The following is a 26,364-nucleotide window of genomic DNA, read 5'->3' as shown; positions in this document are numbered from 1 at the left end:
CTGCAGAAAACCAGTCACCGGCATCACTCCTCTTGGGAATGACTGGAGATGAGGAACCTGAGCCACCAGTCCAAGGGAGTGGTGACACTGCAGTGCCGGTGGACAACAGACAAGATGAAACCACTGTGCAGGAGCCAGATGATGTCCAGGCATTTGTGCCGCACCGTCACCGTATCTGTACCCTTGTTCACAATAAAGAAAACAACACCTTTGCATCTCCGGGTTCACTCCCACTTTCAGTGATGTTATTGATCGAAGCAAATTAAGTCCAACTTCTGGAGCAGGTAAAACACCGCTTTGGAGCGGAAAATGAGCCTTTTCCAGCATTATTAATCCAATACCTTAGAATGTAAATATTTATTTCTCTAACATAAGCAGCTGCTCAATTTTTAACGAAATGGAACACCCTTTTACCTGGATGCATGTGCACTTCAGGCAGAGAATGACGGGCCTGCTGTATCTCAGCAGTTAACAAAATGGGTTCAAGAGTTTATAATCGTACTGCTCAGTGTAATTCACGCAATAAGTCACACAAGATGCTGTCGTTAAATAAGAACTGTAGTTGCACGAAGTATTATGCATAGTGTCTCTACTCCGAACAAATCTACCCTTTGGGCTGTGTGGATTGTATCCGGTATGAGCAATGCAGCCTTCAGTCTACGAGTACTCGCTATACACAAAGGGTACAGGAGAACACAGCGGAACTTGGGCGGGCACAATGTATACCTAACAGCATGAAGACACCATGCACATAAGATTGGATAATTGTAGCTTAGATTGCAGTCCAGCGCTAAGCCAAGGTGACAAAAAAATAAAAAGGCTGATGCGTCAAGCACCACCGTAAATCGAAAATAAATAAATTCACTCTTTTAAAACAGAATTTCCTTTCTTGCTGCAAGACAAGTACAATTTTTATTTCCATTTTCAACGTACTTGTGACTTTCATGCACAGGTGGCGTCGCGCTTGCCTTGACCGAAAGACGCTTGGCTAAAACCAAAAACGCGCGTTGCGCTCCGGTAACGTTGAGCGTTTGAGCGGAACGGGGAACGGACAGCAGAATCGGTCAGCTAAAAGCGCCTATTATCAGGCGCAAAGAAGGATTGACGCTCACCAAACTGTCGGCGCCCGTAATTGGGGGAGCAGTCAGGATGGCCGCAGGCATCCCATGGCAGAAAGGTCGGGAGGAGGACAGGATCGTCGTGAACGACAAGCAAGGAACGCTGATATACAGCTCGCCCAACGGGGATGGCGCCAAGAAAATGTTGGGCCTGAAAGTCATCAAGCTCGATGGCAAGGAGTATGAGGTGACCGCATTTATGGCTGCACCCGAAAGCTGTGGAAAAGGAGTGGTACGTGGACTTGATCTGAGACTCTCTTAGAGGGAATTGGAACTGGCTTTCTCACACGAAGAAAATCGTCCCATTCTTGGTGTGCGGAGGATGGGCAACTCCACCTCGGTAATCATCACCTTTGTCGACGACTACGTGCCAAGATGGATGATCTGTTTTGGGACTCCGATGAAGTGTTTTCTATACAAGAAGAGACATGAAGTGTGTTACAGGTGCGGTGAGCTGGGACATCGATCCGACGTGTGCGACAGTCCGCACGCAAAATGCAGAGGTTGTGGGGCGACCTCCCCATCCAAGGACCATGAATGCACACCGACGTGCCGCCTGTGTGGCAAGGATCACGTAACCGGAGACAAAAGGTGCAAAGAACTTTTCCGAACACCTTACATAATGAAAAAGCGACAGTGGGAAATGAAGCTGGAAGAAGCAGCGCGGAAGCAAGAGGAACGACGCAAGGCCCAAGCGGAAACGCAGCGCCACAGCAGGACAGACGGGGGTCAAGATCGTTCGAGGCGTAAATCCAAGCATCGCAGCGGGTCGAGAGGACGCTCGGAATCTTTTCCCCGATTGTCATCGCTGGAGAAGCAGGGACTTTCTTACAAGGAACCCCAGGATAGTGGTGATTGCGCCCGAGAGAAGTCAAAGTCCCCTGGACCACAGGCGGGTTGGGTAACTAAAGTCTCCCAGGATGCTAATGCAGAAATGATTAATGCTCTTAAAGAGCAAAACAGGATACTACAAGAGCAAAATGCGGAATTACGCAAGCAACTTGATGAGATTAAGGCACAACTAACCAGTAAACCAGGGCAGGCACTGGAAACACCCCGCGTAGCAAACCAACCGCCTTTAAAGAAGAAGAGGGCTAAGGAAATAGAAGTTGAAGAAAATCACGGAGGGAGAATTGTAGCGCTTGAGGTAGAAACAAAGTCCTTACAAGGAACGCTTCAAACGGTACTGGAACAGATGAAACAAGTAGGCAGCGCTATCGAGCAAATGAAGGCTGAATTTGCTAGTAGGGACAGACAGATAGAATGGCTATGCCAAGGGCTCAAACTCAAACATGATGGCTCTGCGGCCCTGTAATAACACGATTTGGGAGTGGAACTGTAGGGGTTTCTTGCGTAAGCGTGCGGTTTTACAGTCCTTTCTTACCAACGGCGATCGACCGGAGGTTATTGCGGTCCAGGAGTGCGGGAAAAATGCTGAATTAGCTGGCTACAAATCTTTTTCCGGGTTGGGTAACGATACCCAAGTTACGACCTTTGTAAAGAGAAACATTCCAACGTTGCAGCACGAGACGGGGAATTCGCAGATTGATGATGTTTTAGTCGAACTCGTTCCTCGCAAGCGCAAAGACAAGAATCTTTCCATCCTGAATGTGTATAGTTCCCCCAAACAGCGCAAATTTGACTTTGGCGATCTTTTCACGAAAACCAAGGTTATTTCAACAAACAGTCCACTTTTGATTTTGGGCGATTTTAATGCGCATCATACGGCATGGGGTTATAAATTCACGCTGATTAAGGGCAGAAATTTGTGGAATGAAATTCAACAACATGGGCTGATCATTATTACGGACCCGATGAAGCCCACAAGGAAAGGAAATAGCGTATCCAAGGACACGACACCAGATCTAACTCTGGTAGGCAGTGGCACCACTGCCACATGGTGCAATACCGGAGAAGACCTAGGTAGCGATCATAGAATTTTAGATATCATAGTTGAGAATGGCCCACCGGTGATGAATAAGAGGAGAATTAAGACTACAGATTGGGTTGCCTTTAGAAATATCAGGTCGGGACAGGACCCGATAAATGATATTAACGAATGGAGTAAAGGGGTTATCCAATCGGTTCAGGATGCTACCGAAGAGATTGACGCTGATGATCAGGAAGTTGTTGATAGACATCTTGTGCGCATGTGGAACAAAAAGAAAGAGCTCGAGCGAAAAATCAGTCAGAAAAGAGGAGACAGGAATCTCCGAAAGCAAGTTGCTGCACTGAACAAAGAGATTGAAGATCATGCATTGGAACTCACCAGGCAAAAGTGGGGCAGTATCTGCGATCAGATGGATAAGGAAATTGGCAATGCTAAAACATGGCAGCTACTACGACATCTATTAGACCCAGAGAAAACAAAGTCGGAGGCTAGACAGCAACTTCACAAGCATGTGTATAAATATGAAGGTCATACGACGCAATTATTAGCGGAGGTTAGGGATCGATACCTCAGCTGCGCTGAATGTAAAAATCTCCCTGACTACGCGGGTTCAGAAAACCCAGACCTAGACAGCCACATCACGGTTGGGGAATTGAGGGCTGAAATTAACAGACTCAAAACCAAAACGGCTGCCGGGCCAGAGAAAATCAACAACAGAATGCTCAGAAATCTTGACGACGGCTCCATTCGTCACCTTGCCACTTATATGCAAGAATGCTGGGACAAGGGAGAGATACCGCAAGCTTGGAAAACTGCGAATATGGTCTGTATTCCGAAACCAGGGAAGAAGCTTAGTCTTGAGCATCTCAGATCAATTTCCATCACGTCTTCTGTTGGAAAATTGATGGAGCACGTCATCCAAACAAGACTGACTAGGTTCATGAAAGATCAAAACCTGTACCCTGATAAGCTTCAGATCACACCTATCGACGTGCGATATTATGCTACAGCTGAAGGAGCAGATAATAGACAAAAAGACTGTTGACACCAAGGTCATTGTGGGGCTGGACGTCTCCAAGGCGTTTGACAACGTCAAACATGAAGCCTTACTCGAGAACCTTAGCGCGCTAAATGTAGGCGTCAAGACATACAAGTACGTAAGAAATTTTCTCTCTAATCGCACAGCCACCATCAGCATGGAGGACGGTCGCTCGGAAACATTAAATTGGGGAACAGAGGGACGCCACAAGGGTCCGTCCGCTCTCCGACTCTACTTAATATAGCGATGATCGGCCTTCCTGAAAAGATGGACGGACTCGAAAACCTACATCACACCATATACGCGGACGACGTGACGCTGTGGATTAACAGGGGAAGCGACGGACACATTGAAAGCACACTTCAGAGGGCTATAGATATCATAGAAAAATATCTCGAACCGATAGAGTTGAAATGCTCGGCAGAAAAATCAGAGGCGCTTTTTCTACCATCACAACAAAGGAAAAGAAACAATCCCCCTGGAAGAGGTTGTGATATAGCTTTACGAGTGAATGGCAATGCTATTCCAACCGTAGACAGTATTAGAATACTAGGGTTGCGCATACAAGCAAATGGCAAGAACACTGAAACTATCCGGAGACTCGAAGCTAGAGCAAACCAGACGTGCCGCCTGCTTAAGCGCATTTCTAACAAATATGCGGGGATGAAGGAAGCCAATCTTTTGAGGTTGGTTCAAACTTTCGTGATAAGCCGTGTACTATACTTTTCCCCTTAAACTGGGTAGAGCAGTACTAGAAGAGAAACTTGGGCTAGTTGGTGAATCATCATTGTGAAGGAAAAAACAGCGCTACAAATGGACGAGGACTAAGGAAGAAAACACGACACAGGCGCTGAACTCGCAACTGAACTTTATTGGAAAAACACACGCACACATATAGTGGTGGAGCGCATAATGCGCTCCACCACTATATGTGCTCCACCACTCATTATGCGCTCCACCACTCGGAGCGCATAATGCGCTCCGAGTGGTGGAGGCAGGTACGGTTTTTCCAAGACTGTTTGGTGGTGGCCTGCTCCAGTGAACCTACATACAGACATCAGCGCCGCCTGCAAGAATGGCGGGAGACGACCAAGATGATCACCGACCAGGAAGAAGAAATGCCTGACTCAAGAGGAAGTGCGCCTTCTTGGTGATTGCTCTGTACCGGAGGACGTACACAAGGTATTGAGCCTGGGACCTAAGTTCGCTTTTGAACCGAAGGTTCCACCGGCGGAAAAGGTTGCTTTTTCAAGGAACATTTCCCGGTATGTGCCTGAAGGCGAGCAAGTAAGATGCGTGTCTGATTGTGTTGATGTGTGCGCACAGACGTCGTTGGCTAGACGAAGGTCTTCGCCGGACAAGTATGTCGTCGATTTTTTGGAGGGAAATGGTCTGAGGGTATGCGTGTCAGATAAGGAAGGAATGTTTGTGGTCATGACAGAGGGCGTTTTTATGGAAAAGTCTGAAACGGCTGTTTTGAAGAACTTCAAAAGAGTTGAAGTCAAAACAGGGAAGGTGAAACAGGGGGCGATCGCTATGCTGCAAGATAGGAACCTGTGCAGTCTCGTTAGTAGAGTAAAAAAGGCAAAACAATCGAACTTGCAGGTTTTCTTTTCAGTAAAAACCCGTAAACTGGATTCCCCGTTTAGAGCCATCATTTCGGAAAAAGGGACTTGGTTATCTGAAATATCGACCTACTTGCAGAAGCACCTAGAAGCACTCAATGTAGTCGATCCTTTTTCAGTTAAGAACTCGGAAGGTGTAGTCGATTTTCTCAGGACAAGCAACCCGGGTTCATGTACGGCTTTCAGCATTGACATTGAGGATATGTTTTACTCCTTACCTCACAGTGAACTTTTGCAGAGTGTTAAGTCTTGCGTTGTGGAGGACAATGATGAAGCCAAGTTTGTCAACAGTTGTGGCATTTTCTTGGAAAGCTTTCTAGAATTGTTGGCGTTTTACCTGCGGTCTATGTTTGTGGAATGGAAAGGGAGAATTTTTGCCCAAAAATCGGGGGTTTGTATTGGTTCGAAGGTGGCACCGGTTTTAAGTCATATTTTTTGGGGTCAAGTTGACAGGGCCGTCGCCGAGAAGGTACGGGACCTGACATGCCGTGTTTTCCGTTATGTCGACGATTTCTTGATCATCAGTACAACCGACAATCAGCCTAGCAAGACTGCAGATATCTTATCCCTGTTTAAGGATTCTGGTCATGGGTTGAAGTTCACCTTCGAGTTGCCGGAAAAAAGAGAGCTTCAGTTCCTCGATATCAGACTGCGTTTTCATGAGGAACATTTGTGTTGGCTCTACAAGCCCCGATCCATAAAGGGTATCTTGCCATTTACCTCAGGTCATTCCAAGATAGTTAAGTCCGGCATTATTTATGCTGCGTTGCGAGCTGCGCTCCAGAAAACGTGCGCGCATGCGTTAAAAGAAAGTTTCATGAGTCAAGTTGAAAGGCTTAAGTCGGCGAGCTACCCTGATGCGGAAATCTTAAGATGCTGCCAAAATCTAATCAAGTGGGTCAAAGGAGGCAATCACACACGCAGGAAAAAAGAAGGCCTGCGCAATGAAAAGAGACCGGTTGTGGTCCCCTACGTGCATAAGTTTTCTCATGGATTGAAGAATGCGGCGAGTAGGTATGGGGTGCGTGTTGTAATGTCTGCTCCCAACAAGATGTCCTCAATTTGCCCCCGCTTGCATGCAAGAACCTCGGGGGTGCGCAAAGCATGTACTTTCTGTCCGGACAGGAAGAAGAATAGAGATGTTCATTGTAAGTCTTCTGTTGTTTATAGGTTGCCATTATCATGCGGGAGGGTGTATATAGGACAATCCGGGCGGTGCGTTAATGTTAGACTAAAGGAACACCTATCATCGTTAACGGCTTCCGGAGGTTTACATTTGCCGGCTCACTGTAGAGATTGTGGCTGCCAGCCCATGGCGCAGGAAACCACGTGTTTGTTTGGCCATCGTGACAAGTGCACTAGGGAGGTGATGGAAGCATTTTACATTGAAAGGGAAGGGGAAGGGTGCGTGAGCAAACCGTCGGTTGCCCTTAGTGAAAAAGAGGTTAGATACCTGGATTCAATGCTGCCGCGTTAATAGCGACTTTTTTGTGTGTGTGTGGAATGCTATGCAGGCTTTTATATAGATGGGTTGTTGTTCTTTTTTATCGGATGTTCTTACAAATGTATAGGTTCGTCATGAGTTGTTAGTTATGTAGATCTGGTTTGCTCTGCTGCGCAGACGATATGGAGGGTCATGTGACCGAGTCAGCTGCTGTATATATGTGTGCGTGTGTTTTTCCAATAAAGTTCAGTTGCGAGTTCAGCGCCTGTGTCGTGTTTTCTTGCTTAGTCCTCGTCCATTTGTAGCGCTGTTTTTTCCTTCACAATGGGTAGAGCAGAGAAAGATAAAATTGAAGCCATTATAAGAAAAGGCATCAAAACTGCAGTAGGGCTTCCCCCGAACACCTCTACGGTAAAACTTCTTGGGCTAGGCATCTCCAATACTTTGGATGAGCTCATAGAAGCCGCCACGATGTCACAGCATCAAAGGCTTTTGAGAAGTAAAAAAGCGGAAGGAAAATCATGGAGCGCTTGGGGTTCGAACCCACGGAGTGTTCCAGACAGACATCTACCATACCTAAATCAACTAGGGACAGACTCAAAATTAAATTACACCGCTGCCGAAAAACACGCATCCGGTGTTTCACGAAGGCAGACGCAAAGCAAGAGCTGTAGCCTTACAGGCCAAACTTGAAGGTTGATCCGACGTGCTTTACACGGACGCTGCTGAATACGAAAGAAGGGGAGCATACACAGCGGTTCGCGAGAGTGGGGACCTGGTCTCGTGCTGCACCTTTAAAAACACAATTGCAACTGAGGCAGAAGAACTTGCGATTGCTCTTGCGATAAAACAAAAAGGTACACGAGTGATTCTCAGCGACTCTAAGTCAGCCATTAAGAACTATGACATGGGCAGGATCTCTGCTGCAGCCGCCGAAGTTCTGAGACAAGGACCAGTACCCGCAGAGCAAATCTCACTGATATGGTCCCCGGCCCATCAAGGTCTGAAGGGGAACGAGAAGGCGCACTCGATCGCCCGAGGGCTCACTTTCCGGTCGATCGCCGCTGACTCGCCGCCTCCACTCGAGCAACCCCTCTCCACAGGAGACGAACTACGAGCGTTCCATGAAATCACCTGACATTATAAATCCCACCGTAAGATCTATCCAGAGGCAGCTAAACAGCTGAACAAAAATGAGGAAATAATGTGGCGAAAATTGCAAACCGGGGTGTTTCCAAACCCTCACGTGTACAGTAAATGGCACCCGGAAGTGTTTGATTCCCGATGTGCGTACTGTAATAGCACTGCGGGTCTAGTGCACATGGTCTGGACCTGCCCTTGCTACAACGAGCCAAGCAGAAACGTAGAATCTTGGGAGGCCTTATTACGCAGCCAAGATGCCAAAGAACAACGTAAAGTCATCGGTCTCGCCCTGAACGCCGCCGAGTTTCAAGGGATTCCGGCTGACCGCTAGGGGGATGAACGGGGGCAGAGGCCAAAGCCTCCTCTCCCATCATTCTCGACGGGTGTAAATAAACGTTCTCTCTCTCTCTCTCTGTGAACTTCGTGACCAGATTTGAATTGGTGATCCTAAAAGGGTTAATGTAGTGAAGTGGAACTACTGGCTTTTGCTGAACTTCGTTTTGCGACAAAGCGGATGCAGGCGACGCGGAGCCAAACGGAGCCGGAAGAACGAAGTTTAGACAAATCCGTGTACTACCCATCAATCCCATGCTGGCTGAAGCGCCATGGGTTGCAGCTCCCATAGCGCCAGAGTTCCCTCTGTGTATCTGTATGAAACTATGCCTCTTCCTAGTGGCGCGACAGGAGTGGCGCGGACCCGAAGGTCGCGGGATCGAATCTCGGCCGCGGCGGCCGCATTTTCGATGGAGGCGAAAATGTTTGAGGCCCGTGTACTTAGATTTAGGTGCACGTTAAAGAACCCCAGGTGGCCGAAATTTCCGGAGCCCTCCACTACGGCGTCTCTCATAATCAAATCGTGGTTTTGGGACGTTAAACCCCAGATATTACTATTGACAGGAGTGGCGCGACAGGAGGGTTCAGGCGTTCCTCTTGGCGAAGAAAAATCCAGGTGGCGCCAGTGCAACTTTTTCTAGTCGCACCGCCCCTTCTGCCGTAGGCGCTTGCGCACGTTTTTGTGTGCATTTCTCCACGTTCCGCGTCGTTGTAGCGGTGCCGTGCATTATTAGACAGTTTTTGTTGAGCGCCCGCTACATATATGTGGACGCAGCCTGTCATTGGGAATGGCTGGCAGGCTGCGTCCGCAGAGCTGCTGCGGACGCCCAAATAAAACTGTCCAACGCGTTTAACAGAGAACGTGTACGCCGCTCGCTTCGACTAACTTCCAAGGAATATCGTACTCAGCAGTTTCAGGAGGCTGAAACAACGTATGCACGTAATTGTGCCCGCGATTGAGAATAATTTCATTCTACTTTTAAGCAACCCGCATGCAGCGAGTGCGTGAGATGGAAAAGTGGACAATACGCTGGGGATGATAATTTTCTTTATTCTGCATCGTGCGCCTTATGTCTACATAGCAGCAACTTCACAAATGGACACACGCGAGATGATTTTCTAAGCAGTTTCTTGAGGAACTACGCCGAAATACGCTAGTTAACTTCTGGAAAGCCTTTACAACTACACGATGTCACGGCAGCGGACACATTAAGGTGCCTTGATGCGCGCTTTCGCCGCTTTCTGGTGAGGACGTACAACTGCGGTGTTTAAGCGGCGTCTGTAGTGTTAGAATTTATTATTATACTCTTATATTTTTCTTTACATTTTGCCTCAGCTGCTTCGATTAAGGCGCAGCTACCATATTTCAGACGCCAGTGATACACCATCTCACGGCGTCTCACCGTTCTTCAACGGCGGCGCCGAGCAGTGCTGTCAAAGCTGGACGCTTGTCAAAAAATATTAATAATATCTGCGGGGTGGCACCAAAAAGAGCAATGCATAGTGAGTCCACCATAGGCGAACGCATGGGAGCGTTAGAAAAAAGTGCAGCCTTGCGGCGAGGAGACGCGTTCGGTTTCAGCCGCTGCATTGCCAGGCTCCTCCGTTCGCACCACTAGGATATATGTTCTAGTTCACTATATGCTAAAGCCACCACTTCGCGGTGTGTTAAAGCCTTGACGAAATCACACTTCTATTCCAAACGCGCCGAATGGGACGGTCGTAGCAACGGCACTTTTTAGATGCGAAGCAGCATTTGCGCTGGGCTTTGTCCGTAGTTCAATTGGCGACCGTCCGCTTTCTAAAACCTACCATAGCCATCTGTAACATATTGAGCGCGCGCTCGCGCCAAGGAGAAGTCTTTTTCGTCTTGTTCTTCGATCAGGGGCGTAGCCAGGGGGGTTGGAGGGTTGAAAACCCCCGAAATTTTTCAGTTTTGCTTGCGTATATATACACGCGCACATACAAACGCGCGCACGAACATACATAAAGTATGGTTGAACACCCCCACCCCCCGAAAAGAATTTCTGGCTACGCCCCTCTCTTCGACCGCCTTGATGATGATACGTGCAGAGCACTTTAGGGGCCCGGGTTGCCGTATGCTGTCTAGCTTGGCGTAATGCAGACAAAATCACGTGTGCTGGCACGCGCTAGAGCGTTCGGGCCTGTGTAAGGGGCTGGGTAAAACGCTGTGGCTTCTCCCCCTTACACTCTCTCAGGAATGACGTGATGGCGTCGGGGAACGAGATTCTGCAGGCGCGCGATGAACCCGCGTGGCTTGCTCCAACAAGAGTTCGGGACGAGTGACAGCAACAGCAACTACAGTGAATTCCTGGTGTGCTCCACTTGTAAGAATGCGTTAACATCGGGCAAGGTGCCGGTGATGAACGGAACCTTAAGTCGACCGATGCGCTCCTTCGTATCCCCACATGGTTCCTTGTAGTGGGAGATGGTGAATTTTTTTTTTGGTAGCGTTGGCTACACTGGCTGAGCCAGAGCAGTTTCGCGTGCACGTACAAGCGCCGTGCTGCGCATGCACGAGGAGCAGTGACGTCACACGGCGCACAGCTGGTGCACCAGAGCCGCCGCGCGCGCCTCGCCGATCTGCGCATTCCAGACGAGTGACGTCATAGCCGCGGCAGCGTTGCCCGGTCCCAACGTCGGCGCTGCGGCGGGCATTGGGACCGGGCACGAGACGCTGCCATAGAGACGGCAGCGTGTTACTGTTACTACACTGACCACCAAGCCGTCTTTGTGGCAATAGAGAAATGGCGTTCTGCAAAAAAATAAACATACATGTGTCACATAATGCGTACACCATGTGTGTGTCATTGAAGCAGCAGTAAGCATGATAATGAAGCTATTCCTAGACAACCAGAACAGCTACGAATGATCAGCTGAACCTTAGCTCACGCTACGTATATCCGGCGTAGCCGAGCTAAGCCACTACAATATTTTTTCGAGCCTGGTGGCACACACGTCACCGCCCCGTCATAAAGGGGACGCTCATAGCATCCATCCATCCATCCATCCATCCATCCATCCAAGAGCAGTGTGACAGGAAAGTGTCGTGGAGCGGGGGGTTGTTGTCTTGTGCTTTCCCCGCGATGTCCGCGCTGAAGTCACAGAGCGTACGAAGTAGTGATGCAGAACTATCGATGGCACTATCGATAGCCGAGTCACTATCGAACTATCGATGGTAAACAATACTATCTATAGTGCTATCGATAGTATAAAATCAACATCACAAACTCATTGCAGAATAAACTTGGTTCCCCGCACGCGTGGTACATAGTGGAGCCGGAGGAGCATGCTGAAGTTGACATGCTTCTGTTCTTCACCTGAGTGCTTCGCTGACACATGGTCATAAATTCGGAGGGGATACAGCGCAAGAGAAAACGAGGACAAGAAAGGCGACGCACACAGAGCGCTGACTTACAACACTTTATTGGTAGAAAGGGAAGGATGAACATTTATACACTTCGCTGACATGCGCCACAACCGGGGCAACTGACGATTTTTTTTTTGAACATTATACATAGAGCAACCATCACTGCGCACACGGGCGTATCACTCATGGTCTGTTTAGATATGATATTTCATGAGATGAAAGTGCTATCGAAGGAGAGCTGATGCAACTGCTATCGAACTTTCTGATGAAGTCTGCCTCGATGATTTCGCGTGTCAACTGCAAAGAATGCCTGGCCAGGACCTCGCTTTTTTCAAAGAAGGGCGCGCAGCCACAGTCACGACAATGAATGCCCAAGTGGCCCTGAACCGTGTTGTACACATTGTTGTGGTGCTCTCTTAGACGGTCGTTTAACCCCTTAAGTGCTTTATTTTTTTGAAAATTTCCCAACCAAAAGTGCCTATTTTTTTTATTGCTGATTTCGAATCTGATTGTACTAAAAAATAGCTAGTCGATGTTAAAAAAATATTTGTACCACATACTTAGTCAAATCAAAACACGGAATAACGCAAGGGGGCCTGTTGCAGCTCCTGCCCCAAAAGCGAGTTTCCTTTCTCAATTTTTTCCCGTTTTCTCCTCGCTTCCGAGAGCAAACGAAGCACATTTGAAGAAACTGTTGAATATATTCCATAAGGTCATCTGGCAATGACAAGTTGAAAGTCTTGCCTGGAATGACCAAGAATGGAAAGCGAGGAGGCTTCACAGGAGGATTGCCCGCATCAAGCAGGATCCACTGCCGAGCACTCGCGATGTTTGCTTCCGAGCTGTTTTCATCATCACCGGAGGAGATGCTCAATTCACCGCCTTCGCTGTCTTCACTTCCGGACACAAGATAAACATCTGTATCCGAATGATCATCACTCGAAAAAGATGACGAAAACGAAAAGCCTCTTTTCGTGTTGACGAGCCAGTTATGCATAGGTGCCCGCCACCGCAAGCCATCTTTTCATACAAAAACCGCGCTCTTTCCGCAGGAGAAAAATAAATTGCCAAGTAAATGCTGCCATCTGGTGGATTACACGCAATCTAAGCTGTAGAAGAGCGCCTCTTGCCCTGAACGCTAGAGGGGAGTACCAATTCCGCTAGGACGAGCTCTGCTCGTCCAAAGCAGTTTGGGGACAGTTTGGGCAGGACGAGCTCTGCTCGTCCAAAGCAGTTAAGGGGTTAAGCACCTACCAGTCTGTCCCACGTATTTCTTCCCACAGGACAGAGGAATCACGTATACCACGCCAGTGGTACAGGGCACAAACTGCTTTTTATGCTTCACAGAACAGCCATTACGGCTGCCACTCGAAGCAAACTTGCAAAGCTTGGACAACTTCTCCGGTGCGGAAAACACTACCTTAACGCCAGCACGTTGCCCTACCCTCTTAAGTTTGTGGGACAGATCATGTATGTACGGAAGTACAGCAAGTTTTTTCTTTTCAACGCGCGCAACTGGTACACGGTCATTTTCACCACGTCTGATTTGTTTTAACAGCTTTTCCGCCACAGCCGAAACCAGAGCCTTCGTATACCCTGCAGATACCAAGCGGCTAACCTGGGCGTCAAAACTTTTTTGCATCGAATGCGGACACGACCTTCTAAGGGCATTGACGAGGCACACATTCGTTATTCCTCTTTTTACTAATTTTGAATGAGCGGAATGGAATGACAGAAGTGGTTTTCCGCTCCTCGGTTCAAAACACCAACATACATGTTCGCCGTACATGTTCGCCCTTCTTTGAAAAAAGCGAGGTCCTGGCCAGGCATTCTTTGCAGTTGACACGCGAAATCATCGAGGCAGACTTCATCAGAAAGTTCGATAGCAGTTACATCAGCTCTCCTTCGATAGCACTTTCATCTCATGAAATATCATATATAAAAAGACCATGAGTGATACGCCTGTGTGCGCAGTGATGGTTGCTCTATGTATAATGTTCAAAAAAAAAAATCGTCAGTTGCCCCGGTTGTGGCGCATGTCAGCGAAGTGTATAAATGTTCATCCTTCCCTTTCTACCAATAAAGTGTTGTAAGTCAGCGCTCTGTGTGCGTCGCCTTTCTTGTCCTCGTTTTCTCTTGCGCTGTATCCCCTCCGATGTCTAACCAACACGCCCAAGCTTCGATACTAAGTCATAAATTCATTCTATTCGGCTGTAGCGGGACGGAAGGCGTTACATGCATTGGAACTGCGCGGCTTTGAATTTATATTGCATTTTATGTTTTCAAAATAAAATAAAATATCATGAACAAAGTTTGTTAATTGCAAGGTGCAATTGGCTGCTTTTGGATGTGGATTTTTGATGGACATAGACCGTTATTTTCACCACGGAAATAATTTATTTCTTTCGCCAAAAATTGCTCATAAAATAAGCGAAGCTGATAGTAGGCTATCGCAAATATTTTGGCAATATGGCCGGCCAGCAACAGCATCATTATTTACACCACTATCGATAGTACTGTCACGTGGTTGTGACGGTGAAGAATGCTGCAACAAGACTGGGAAATACGGAGCTGTTTATTTGGGCGATCTTGTGGCCAGAAAATTAAAACTCAAAATACAAGCAGTACAGGCTGCGCACTGATAGCGGCGAGAACAGTCGTCGGCCATCGAGTAATCTGATCATCGGTGGAACGCGTCGTCTTTTACACAGCCATCGAATCTTCTAGCGTTATCGCTGGTGCTCGCGTAAGCTCTCGAATAAACTTGACTATTCGCGTCCGGCGGGTAATCCTAATAGAATGATCTCAAACAATTGCGATGCTTCGCAAACATTACGGCGCGGTCTGCGTCAAACGTTGCTAGCCGTCTTTGTGGGTGAAACCCGAATATATCAAAACAAATCAATACACACGCGTGGCAGTAATATCGCTAGTAATATTAACCATGGTACTACCGATTGCACTATCGATAGTTTGTCGATAGTAGTACTATCGATAGTTTGTCTACACTATCGATAGTTTCAAAAAAACTATCGATACTATCGATAGTCGATTTATCGATAGTTCTGCATCACTAGTGCGAAGGCCACTTCGCTCGCTGCAGCGGACGCATTTGAGAAAGGAGCGCGCTGTTCAAACAGAAATAAGCAACAACTGTGACAGTTAGTTCGCGCTCGTCCTGTGTGTACCTGTCCGTTCGTTTCGTGCGTCCTGCTTTATGTTTGAGCAGTGCGCTTCAAGTGTCGAGCTGTGCCGCATGATTGTTCACGCTCGTCCTGTGTGTGTCTTTTCGTGCGTCCTTTGCGCTTGAGCGACGCGCTGGAAATTTCGAGCTGCTTTCCGTTCTTCGCGTTACATTCCAATTTGTTGCTCTCGCATTCATTGCTTCGCCGTTGCGGCGAAACTGTGACTTTTTCTTATAGATTTTTTTCTTTGCCATTTGATGGCTTTCATTTTGCTGACGTACTTCCGTGACGGAAATACGTCATGAAAGTCTTGGTGGACCCCGGCATAAAACACTTTCTTGTTAAAATGCTGCGTCTCCGGCGCGCCGTTGATGACACCTCCTCCTCTAGCCACCATAACGATACTCTTCCCCGTTTTGCTTTTTGCGGCATCGGGCGATACCGGCCACACCAGCAGCTGCGAAACTCGCAAAGCTCAGTTCTGCACAATGCTGTCAACGAAAGAAGAATTCTAAACGCTTACCACGGTCGCCTCCCGCGTCATCGGGTGGGTAGCGTTTCGTCCAGACCTTCGGAGCCACCCTCGCGTTGTGCGGGCCTCAGCGACGCACTTTCAAGGTATATTGGCGTGCCCGGATATGGCACCACATGCAGGACATTGCTACGTCGCAAGAGCTCGCGCTCAAGGTTTGTTAGATCGTCCGACTCATTGTGTGCACTGCACGACGAACGAGGGGACCGTCTGCTAGGCGACGCACGTGGTTCGTCGTAGCCATGGTTGCAACGCCGTCAAAAAGAGCGGTGGCAAGGCACTGTGTGAAGGCCACCATGAGGCGAGACTTCCGGTATCTCTCTATAAGAGGCGCGCGGTGATTGTAAATGGCCTTTGGCGTCAGCGGGAGAGTGAAACTTGAAAGGGAACGTTTCTTGCCGTCGTCTGCTCGAGTTTTGAACTTTGAAGACTAATAACATCATGTTTGGCGCACCAATTTTGGTAATTCTTTTTGCATTCGTCTCGGCATTTATTACTACACGCATTCGAGCGCTAAATAAGACAATCACAAAGGTGTCGCAGGGCCCCTTTAACGCGCACCTCAATATGAGTTTACGGACATACGGCTGTTTCAGACGCCGACGAAGCTTCGAAAAACATGAAATACGCCATGTCGGTGCCACGCGCAAACAGCTTTCTATAGGGAAGCCCGATATTGCAGCGAGCTGGACAGCACCGCCATCCACAATGAAACTCAACGTTCACGAATCACTTTCACACAAAGGCAAATGAGATTCTGTGTGGATTTTTAACACGAAAGTGTTTTATGCCGGGGTCCACCAAGTACTTCCGTTGCGGTCATGACGTTGATAAAATGGACGCCAACGGGGGAGAAAGAAAAAAAGGTAGAAACAGACCCGCCGCTGGGAATCGAACCCACGACCTTACGGCCGCGACGGTAAGCGCCCGACGCTAGACCGACTAAGATACCTTGACGGATGCTGGACACAGGGTTGCCACTGACTTTCGAGTAAATGTCGCCAAACGACGAGCAGAAAGTCGCCAAAAGTCGCCATTTTTTTACGAATTTCGCCAAAAAAGTCGCCATTCTAGATATGTACGGCATATCCTAGTAATAAGAATTTCCACTGATGTATAGCCCCGTAGACTACAGTGCCATTCAAAGCCCTTAAAGTATATTGACATTTCTCATGCCAGGCGCATCGCCCCTTCACCATGGGAGTGCTTGGTGCACCTGGTTCTCTGACTAGCCGCAAGATGTGCGCGGAGGCGCAAGTATGAAAGGATAAAACGCTCATGATATCCTTCCATCCCTGTCCGCTCGTTTCAAAGGTAAAAGTGTGGTAAACCTTAGGCGAAAGCCGCGAAGGCGTTGTTTGTAGACAGATTTACATCCCCTCATATGAAAAAAAGGATTAACAGGTTTATTGAAAGTAGCAAGACAGAATTCTTACAGGTATCGTTCATTAGTGAGTCTTATGCCTTTCAGTGTGAACTAATGTGATACCGGACGCCACTGTCCCTTTCATATATAATCACTTATATGTACCCGCGTCAATCCAGTGCGTTATAATTGAACAGGTAGACGTTGTAAAATGTTATATAGCAATTGTTTTCATTGCACACGCTCACCGAGAACAGTAGAAAATGCCTGAATAAATAATTTTTTATTGCACGAACACCCGCGTATCCGCCAATCTTCGCTAGACGAGCTCGATTAGGGGATACTGCAGCAGTGAATAAGTCGCCAAACTATTCAGAACAGTTGGAGCTTTGGCGGAACAAATGGCCGGAACACACGACCAACCCGTCATCTAGCCCCTTCAGAAGCGAAATTTTAGCGAAGCTCTGAAGCATCGATCTAGATGAATCTAGATGAATTGAGTTAGAAGCATCTAGATTAATTGAGGAGATACACACGAGTTACAGGACGTACATACAGAACGGCGCGCAATGTGCACCTCAAAGCCCAGAAAAATACAGAGAATAGTGCCGCTCATTCGTTGGGAAGGCACTGAGCTTAGGATGCATAACTCAGTGGAGACCTAAGCTGAAAATCGCCAAAAATTCGCCATGTCGCCATTCATAATTTTAGGTCGCCACGGGCCTCTCAAATTCGCCAATTTGGCGAAAAGTAGCCACCATTGGCAACCCTGGCTGGACACATCACGAACGCGCCTTATATCTTTCACACATTCTCTCTCGCACGGTGCTCTCTGTTGGCGTTGTAGGTAGGCAGGGCGGTGCCGCCGTCTGTGAGAGGTGAAAACAAGTAATGCCTTACGATCGACACTTACTAGCGCTTACTCCGAGATTGCGCGTGATATCGGAGGTCATGGTTAAAGCGTCTCGATACCAGCGAGGGACACTGGCCGCGCTGGCGTCGCCGAGACACCCTACACGCATGCAGTTACGTTCTTTGCCTTTCGCTTCGTGTTAGCGTGCGCCGGCTCATCGGAATAGTACAGCTTCCACATGCACCAAAGGGATTTCGCTGCCGCCGACTGCTTCGATTGCGAGAGCGGCGACTGAAGGGCGAGACAGACGGTACGATTTTGCCTACGATCCGGCGTGCGGCGTCGGATGTCCGGCATGCGGCGTACGACGATTCAGCACACACGGAGCGAACGAGCAATCAGCCGTAAGCTCCGCCCACATACAGAGCCTCGGCATGCACACTCGGATGACTTCGTATCTTCGTAATGAAGCACAAACCAAACAACATTGCACAGCCACGCTTCGTTCGGTAAGAAAATAATCACTAAAACTACGCCTTCGCGAACGACAAGCTAATCGCAACAGCTCGCCGTCACTCACGACTGCGAGAGGTAGGCCTAGCATGGCGGCCGCCGGCCGTCGCCTACGCCGTTCGCGATTACACACGAGCTCGTGATAGAACACTTGTTTTTGCCAACACGATTAAGTTTTGTACTCGCATTAACTTTTCTACGCTATTAACTTTCTCAGCGTCGTCGATGCAAAGAGCAAAGGTGGAAGCGAAGCGAGCCGGCTCGCTGAGGCGACGGTGTCGCTGTGTTTACCTGGGAAATGGCCTTGCATCGCTGCTCGCGATCTGGCTAGTGGTTTGGAAACGGGCACTGTCTTGCAGAAATGGCACACCTCAAACATCGCTTTATTCAATCAGGAATTATTTCAGGTCACAAACAAAATGTACTCGACGTGTATCACGCCACCGCCAGCGGTGATGTCGGCAAATGACCCGAGGCTCGAATGCACCGACTCGCCTGGGCCACGGAGAGAGGGCGCCACCAGCGGCGTGACGCATCTCCAGAGCTGTCATTGTCTGTGACCGTCCGACGGCCCGACGCGGCGACGAAAATATCTGCCCAGTTTGATGCACGCCGGGCATGCGATGCGGCTGTCCGATGCCATGAAACGTCGCCACTCCAGCTGCGGCACCGCCGCGTCGGACGTCGCATCGCATGGAAAATCGTACCATCTGTCTCGGCCTTAAAAGGACTGACAACCAATTTTTAGGGCACCTGTTTTCTTTAGCGCATTGGAAGGCTAACTGGTAAGAGTGTCTAGCCACGGAGTGGTAACGTGGAAAACGCCGTGAAATATTTTAGGAGCTGGCTCGCCAGGTTCTTAAGCTGGGGCAAAGTCCCGCGCCGAAAGTTTGACCTTAGTTCCAGAGGCGACCGCTACAGGCGCAGCTCGCGCGAAAGAGAAGTCTTCCTCTTGTTCTTCGAGAGCCTTGATGATGATAATAACGCAGGCAAAACCACATATAGCATAGCCAACTGTAGTATGCCGCGCTCGCTCCACTCCGGCAGTGCGCTTCGATACTAATGACATGAACGAAGAAGACAAGACGGTAGAGCGGAGGGCTCGCCAGGCAGCATCGCGGGCTCGCCGCCAAGACCCTGCGGGGAGAGCTCGCGAGGCCGCAGAGAGACGTCAGCGTCGTGTGGACCCCGAGATACAAGCCCGCGAAGCCGGAGCAGTGCGGAAGCGGCGGCAAGAGAACCTCGAAGAGGTACGGGCGCGGGATGCAGCGGCCAAGCGCCGAAAGCGATCGCTACCTGAAGTTGGTGGCGCCAACGCGTGCTTGAAGCGCGATTTCCTCGACCACCCGTTCGGCCACAGCTGCAAGGTCTGCGACCGCTTGTGATTCGACAACAACCTGATCACAGTCGCTACTATAACAACGTGTGACGTCTTTATGACAGCATAAGAATTGTACGTAGCATTCACGGTTTACCCTATTATCTATGAGCCAGCTCCTCAATCATCATTCACTTCGTGGATATGGCGTGATTTTTAAACAGAATTTTTCTATCTGTGTCGAATATGAAGTCTTATACACACTTGACAACACATGCTGCAAACAGTGAGTGCGAGAGCTGTTCGTGTTCAAGCGCGGCGGTTTACTATGCATGCGGGCACTTCTTGCGCATGGGCCGCGGCTCCACATGGGCCACTGGCAGCCGCGAAGGCAGCGCCGCTTGTCACCGTGCAACTTCTTTTACCTCGTAGGCAACACAGAACAGAGCGGGAATAGATAATAATACACATACTCTAACTTTGAGGACACTTTATGGCGCGCATGACAGCATCAGACTACGTACAGCAATGGTACCGTCTTCATAATCCTGCTTCAAGGCTCTTCCGCTAGGCTGCGCGACATACTGGTTTTCCTTACTTTTAAGCACGAATTAAAAATATAAATCCTACTCACAACGCCAAAAGGATGCTACAATGTGTCACTATATTTCACGGTCTTTTCATTTCTACAAGGATCTAATCAGACGTTCTGTCCAGTTGCCTGTCCCTTTGACAAAACTCCTGCAATGCGCGTTGCAGAAAGGACGCGATTTCGACGGGCGAATATCGTGCCGAGCAAGACAGAGGCCAGCGGGACGCAGGCGTTTGCGGCTCAAGCTACGAACCTCTGCCTCCCGTGTTGCTGAAGCGCAGTGTGGTAGTGTATGCATGAGCACAGGCGTCGGTTACCCATTACTGGAAAGCGCACACCGTGCCGTTTCTCTCCTTAATTCACGGAGTTTTGAAGTGTATATCGGGTACCAGAGCTGATTATGAGCTTGTTGATGTCGTCTTTATGCGGGATTCAAGATTCGCTGTGTCCAAATATATAGGTTGTTTCAAGAAATGTGTCCAACCTTCTCAAAAAATCAGGAAAATGCGATATTTGATTGCTGCCTTCAGAATTGGTTTTTCTGTAGTGGTAGGGATTTTAAGACGGTTAAAGAAATTATTTGGGACTGTATTTAAAAAGTTAAATAAATTAACTTTTTTATTAGTGGAGTTAGATGGTTGTGTCAGAGGGAGAATTGAAGTTCTTCATGCCAGAAAACCAATCCAACTTTGAGATTTCGAAAAAGTGACATCTAGTAATTATTACGAAGTAATGAAATTGAACCATATTCAATGGCGAACCTAAACAGAAACATGGAAGAACGCATCTGCCGTATTCATCTAAGACGTCCAAAATGAGTGAACGACTTTTTCTGTAGCGCTAGGCATCTTAAGATGGTTAGAGACGTGACTTGAGACAGTAATTAATAAAGTTAATTAATTAACTTTATAATTAGTGGAGTTAGGTGACTGTGTCAAATTGGGGAATTGAAGTTCTTCGTGCCAGAAACCCATCCCAACATTGAGATTGCGAAAAAGCGGCCTCTATTAATAACTACGAAGTAATGAACTTCAACCGAATTCGATGGCTTTCGCCGTTCAAAGCCGTTGCATTTGGTTGAACTTCATTACGCCACAACAATTAATAGAGGACGGTTTTTCGAAATATCAAAGCTCGGATGGGTTCCTCGCATGAAGAACTTCAATTCTCCTATTGACACAATTACCTAACTCCACTATTTAAAAAACTTAATAATGTAACTTTCTTAATTACTGTCCTCAATAATGTCCTTAACTACCTTAAGACTCCTGCCTCTACAGAAAGAGCAATTCTGAAAGCCCCGAGCAAATATCGCATTTTCCTGATTTCTTTAGAAGGTTGGACACATTTCTTGAAACACCCTGTATGTTCACAACTTCAGCTACGACAACGGTGTAATCATGATCATGGGCGTTAGTCGTCGCAATGGAGGCATGCCACAAGGCGTCATCATCGGTGCATCGACGTCAAACGGCGCTAGAGCTGCCAAACATGAATAGACAATGTACAAGCGCTCATATATCACTACACAATAGGCGCTACTTCTGTGAAGATACGTTTCACTTTCGTTTTATACCGATTCATGTTACGGAGGGATAAGCCATGTAGTTTGCAAGGGTTGACGCTTGGGCAAGTTGGTGTGGATTCATTTCAAAATGTTAACAGCGCAAGAATAAAAGGAAGGGACGAGACAACAAAGGTAAAGAGCGCTGTGTAAAGAGCGCTCTTTACCTTTGTTGTCTCGTCCCTTCCTTTTATTCTTGCGCTGTTAACATTTTGAAATGGATAAGCCATGTTTCTTTAGGGGCGAAGCAACTTAGGACCTCGGCTTGTCGGTGGTGCACCGTCGTCGGCTGTCGCCGCGTGCATTGTCGTGACCCATTTGCTTGCCTGCATCGTCGTGTCCTATCCCTTTGCTTGAGCGCAAGAGAGGGCGCCACCTTCTGAGTGCGCGCCGTGTGCCGAGCGAGAGCGAACGGTGCGTGCTTTGACTATTGGCCGCGAGATCGAGCGGAGTCGCCGCCTGGCGGCTACTGGCTGAAAAGTGTGGATTGCTCCCTGCGTCGTCTGCTAGCCACGTCGTGTTTGCATGTGCGCGTACGTCATGCATGTTCTCAAAGGGCGGCGTGTTCTGTTGTGTTAGCGCGAGTTTAACTGCTGGTACGCATACCTAACATGGTGCACAGAAGCAAATGAGCTTGCTCGGCTGCATGCGCATTGTAATAAGATCAGTTAGTGCGACTTTCGAGAGGGCTGTGTATTGGTGTCGTGCCCTTCGTTCGCGAGAATCATTTCAGTGTTGGTGCCGCTTTCTGGTTTAAGAGCATCCTAAAGTGCGCTTGGCATAGCCCCAAACATGAGGAGCATTAAATAGTGTGTGAAGGCAACGTTTCAGCGACTCGTTGGTAAACAAAAACGAGGCTCTAGGCCGTGCACTTTCGCGTTGTTTTTATGTGTATAACTGTGGCACTGTAGTTCATTGGTTATGCGATGAGTTTTATTTGTGCTTAAGATGTCCTCTTATTGTACGGTCGTGGTCGCGCTACAGCGAAACATTTATATCAAGTGAAGTCTGACACTTCGGTACTCAAGCTGTCCCCTAAAAAAAACCGACAATGGAATGACACGGCAGTGATAAAACGGAGTTGCCGCGCGCAATTTGAACTTGGGGCGAAATTTATGCAGAACCACCCGTGTGCTTAGATTTATAGGTACGCTTTGAAGGACCCAGATGTTCAAAATTAATCCCGACGGCGTACCTTACATTTCTGTCGTATAATTTCACGCAAAGTCTCATCCTTTTTTATTACATTATCTTGAGCGTTTGTGTGGAATTGTTACAAATTGATGGAAGGCAGCGGACATTATTTGTTTAAAAAAAAGCTCTGTGATCAAAGCTCTGTGCTAAACTCTTACCTTTCTATTCTGTTACTGGAGCAAGAACAAGTGCGTACGCGTTTAACGTCTCCGTGGCGCTAAAGCGCTGTCAATCACGTAGCTTCCCTGACTAAACTTATCAACTGTCCTACATTTCATGGAGAACTGAATAATAAAAAATGCGTATTTGCGCGAGCAGTGCTAATTGCACATGAATATGGGCTGGTATACAAATGAACAAGAAGTAAACACTTAAGTAGTTCAGTCGTGCTACAGCAGTGCGTAGTACATAGAACACAAGCCCAACACGTACAGAGAAAACAACCAAAAGCGCCATAAAGTGCGTAAGCGCAGACTGTCATTCAGGACGAGCATCCCTTTCATCGGCAGATTGCGCTTCTCTCACTAGTAATAATAACATTGGATGATCTTCGTGCATCGATTCAACAGTGAAGAGCTTATATATTACCAGTAAGCGGCAATCAACGCATTTTATTCGCCGAGAATCGGCTCAAACCGCTCACAACGAAGCGCCGCTGTGTGCATTTGTATACGCGCCGCCGACGGCCTCTCCACACTAACGCGGTGACGGTGCTGCCACCTATAGATCGATCTCGCGGCCAATAGAAACGCTCTTTCTGCGATGAACGCTGAACTACCAGCTTGCGAGGAACCAGAACACGCTCTCGCCCGCGAGAGACAACGCCGACGCGGGCAGCGTCTGCTAGTGAGTTCCCTGAAAAAACCGACTGCTCGCGCTGCACAACCGCTCACCGGCCACCCCATATATATAGGCACTGGCCCTTGACCTGCAATGCAGTGCCGCTGGGAGATTCCTCTTGTGCGTAGTTGAACAATAAAGATTCGCAGCGTGTAACGTTAAATAAAAGCGGACTGCGGGTCTCTGTGTCTAATCTTTCTTCTGTCTCTCATTGCTCATTAGCAGTGATTTTGTTGTGGGAAACACAGGCGCACACTTCATGCTTCGCCCCTCCACAGGTTTCACGTTACTGGAGCTGAAACACCCTTCCCTACATGCTTCGCTCCTCCCCAAATATTTTTTTACTTTGCTGTTTACCAATTCCTGTTTGCTCTTTAAAAAGACAAAGTGAGCTATGTGTATATGAAGTAGTCGTGCCTTATGAGAGATGATATAGCTTGTTTTCAAAAGCACGCAAATATAAAGCATAATGTTTGTTTACATTGCTCACAAGACACCTTGTTGTGGCTGAAAACACAGAATGTCTACACTCTTTGTTGGTGTTAGAAATGCCACCTGCACAAACAGCTGTTGTATTAACTTATATGAAGGTTTCACCATTTCTTTGCTACATAACCCATTACCTGCTACATTCCTGTTGCTCACCTCATCTTCTTTTCACACTGACTATATGGCTCAATACATGCGCCGACTAAGCCTCGATGAGGAGAATATATGGTAGCACTAAGTTCATAGCCAGGATTTTATTTGGGAGGGGAGGGTCAACATCCCGGATCTCCCCACCCACTTGGATGTCCTATGAGAGATTGTAGGTCTTTCACGCCCTCCCCCCTGACTTTTCGGTAGAAAAAAATCTTCTGTTAGGTTATATTCACAACACGGTAACGTCGTCCAGTGAAGGGCATGTTTGGATGAAATGCCCTTTTTCCACGAATATTGTTCATTAAAGCATCTGCGTGCTTCATCTAAAGTAGCATTTCTTTTTGAATATCACTCTATATCTCGGTTTGTTCCGGGGAGCCTTCAGAGGTACCCTTCCGTGTGCCCAACTAATATTCTGCTAGCTGGCATGGACTAGTCCTAAATGCAGTAAAATATGGGCTGCATGTAAGGCCTTCCCTTTATGATACGTTGTGATGTGAACAACGCCTCCTTCTAAGACACATTTCTAGCTGGCTATGTATTTGGGTCATAATCCTATCAGTAAATTGAAATTTTTGCCACTGCATTTACAGTTTATGAAGAGACAACATCGAATCCAACTGTGCATGGAAACTGATGGTTATTTCTGTTATTTTCTTTCTTGCAGACCGGGTACCGACAGTTCGCCAAAAGCTTGACTGGTAGCAGTAATTGAAAGAACCATGGGAACGAAGACTTGGTGTGTGAGACCATCGTTACTTGTACAGCGATAAAGTCCGTGAGAGCGGTTCCTGCGGTGCAAGTCCGCTTCCGAGTACGTGTAAATAAAGCTAGTGTGTCCTCCATCGTACCTGTCTAAATAAAACGCCGGGCACGTTTCTCCGACGAGGCTGTGACATCAGAGCGTCGGTACATACAGAAGCGCATTTCATACAAATGAAGCCCATTCTTCCTGGCATCTCAGGCCTAGTCACAAGTTGTATCAGTCAGGAAAGGCTTCTCGGGCGCTTCAGCTTAGGGTGGCGTTCGAACCACGGACCGCCCGCACGGATGCCTCGGCTGGATAGAACAGCTGGCAATGAGCATGTGACAACAGTGGTGGCACCTCGGCAGGGCTGCTATTGGAGTAGGGCGTATAGTAACGGCAGAGCAGACGAACGCTGAGGTGATCGCCGAAAGATGAAAGCGAACGGGTGCTGGGCTGTGCCTCATCTCATTTAGGAAACATGGCGGAGTTCGATGCGAATGTGGGCAACATAAAGTCGTACTTTGTAAGGTTCGAAAATTTTAAGGATATCGATGTTACGGCAGATATATAGTTGAAATCTTTTCTTAATATGGTGGGTAGTTTTGGGACGTTAAATTAGTATTGGGACCTTAAACCCCAGATGTCTTTAGAGGAACATAAGGAAATGTTAGTTTCCACCACACCCACTGCCAAAACCTTTTGCTAAGTGCGGGACTCGTTAAAAAACTACTTTAATTCACTATATTCAGTCATCTGCGAACGCTATAAGTTTAATAGGCAAATTCAGAATGAAGGTGAAAGCATAAAACTTCGTGACAGTGCTCAAGCATTTGTCAAGAAACTACGACTTTGAAATGTTCCTAATTGATGCCTTGAGAAATGGTATTATGTATCAGGGTTAGGTGGCAACCAGACGTAAAAGTTATCTTTGCAACTGAAAGCTCAACTCTTGAAGGAGCATGTACACCGTATTCGAGAAAGGGTAGCTGCACACAGAAAAGGCGAAAGCAATGCAAGTCAAGGCGCTGTGTAG

General features: G+C 47.8%; 1 protein-coding gene across 2 annotated transcripts in view; it reads left to right on the top strand.

Annotated features, from left to right (window-relative positions):
* The window catches only part of LOC119386457 (uncharacterized), a 300,186-nt gene extending 274,736 nt beyond the window's left edge, over positions 1-25,450 (top strand). For both annotated transcript variants that reach the window (XM_037653742.2, XM_037653743.2), the window contains one exon: positions 25,251-25,450. Coding sequence is in view for 1 of the 2 variants with exons in the window: in XM_037653743.2 (XP_037509671.1) it covers positions 25,251-25,281 (31 nt within the window). In the remaining variant the exon portion in view is untranslated. The remainder of the gene's footprint in view (positions 1-25,250) is intronic.
* The last annotated feature ends 914 nt before the right edge of the window (positions 25,451-26,364 follow it).

Source organism: Rhipicephalus sanguineus, chromosome 3 (genome assembly GCF_013339695.2).
Source record: "Rhipicephalus sanguineus isolate Rsan-2018 chromosome 3, BIME_Rsan_1.4, whole genome shotgun sequence".
NCBI lineage: Eukaryota > Metazoa > Arthropoda > Arachnida > Ixodida > Ixodidae > Rhipicephalus > Rhipicephalus sanguineus.
Note: the sequence above shows the minus strand (reverse complement) of the source record. Positions and strands in the feature narration are given on the sequence as shown.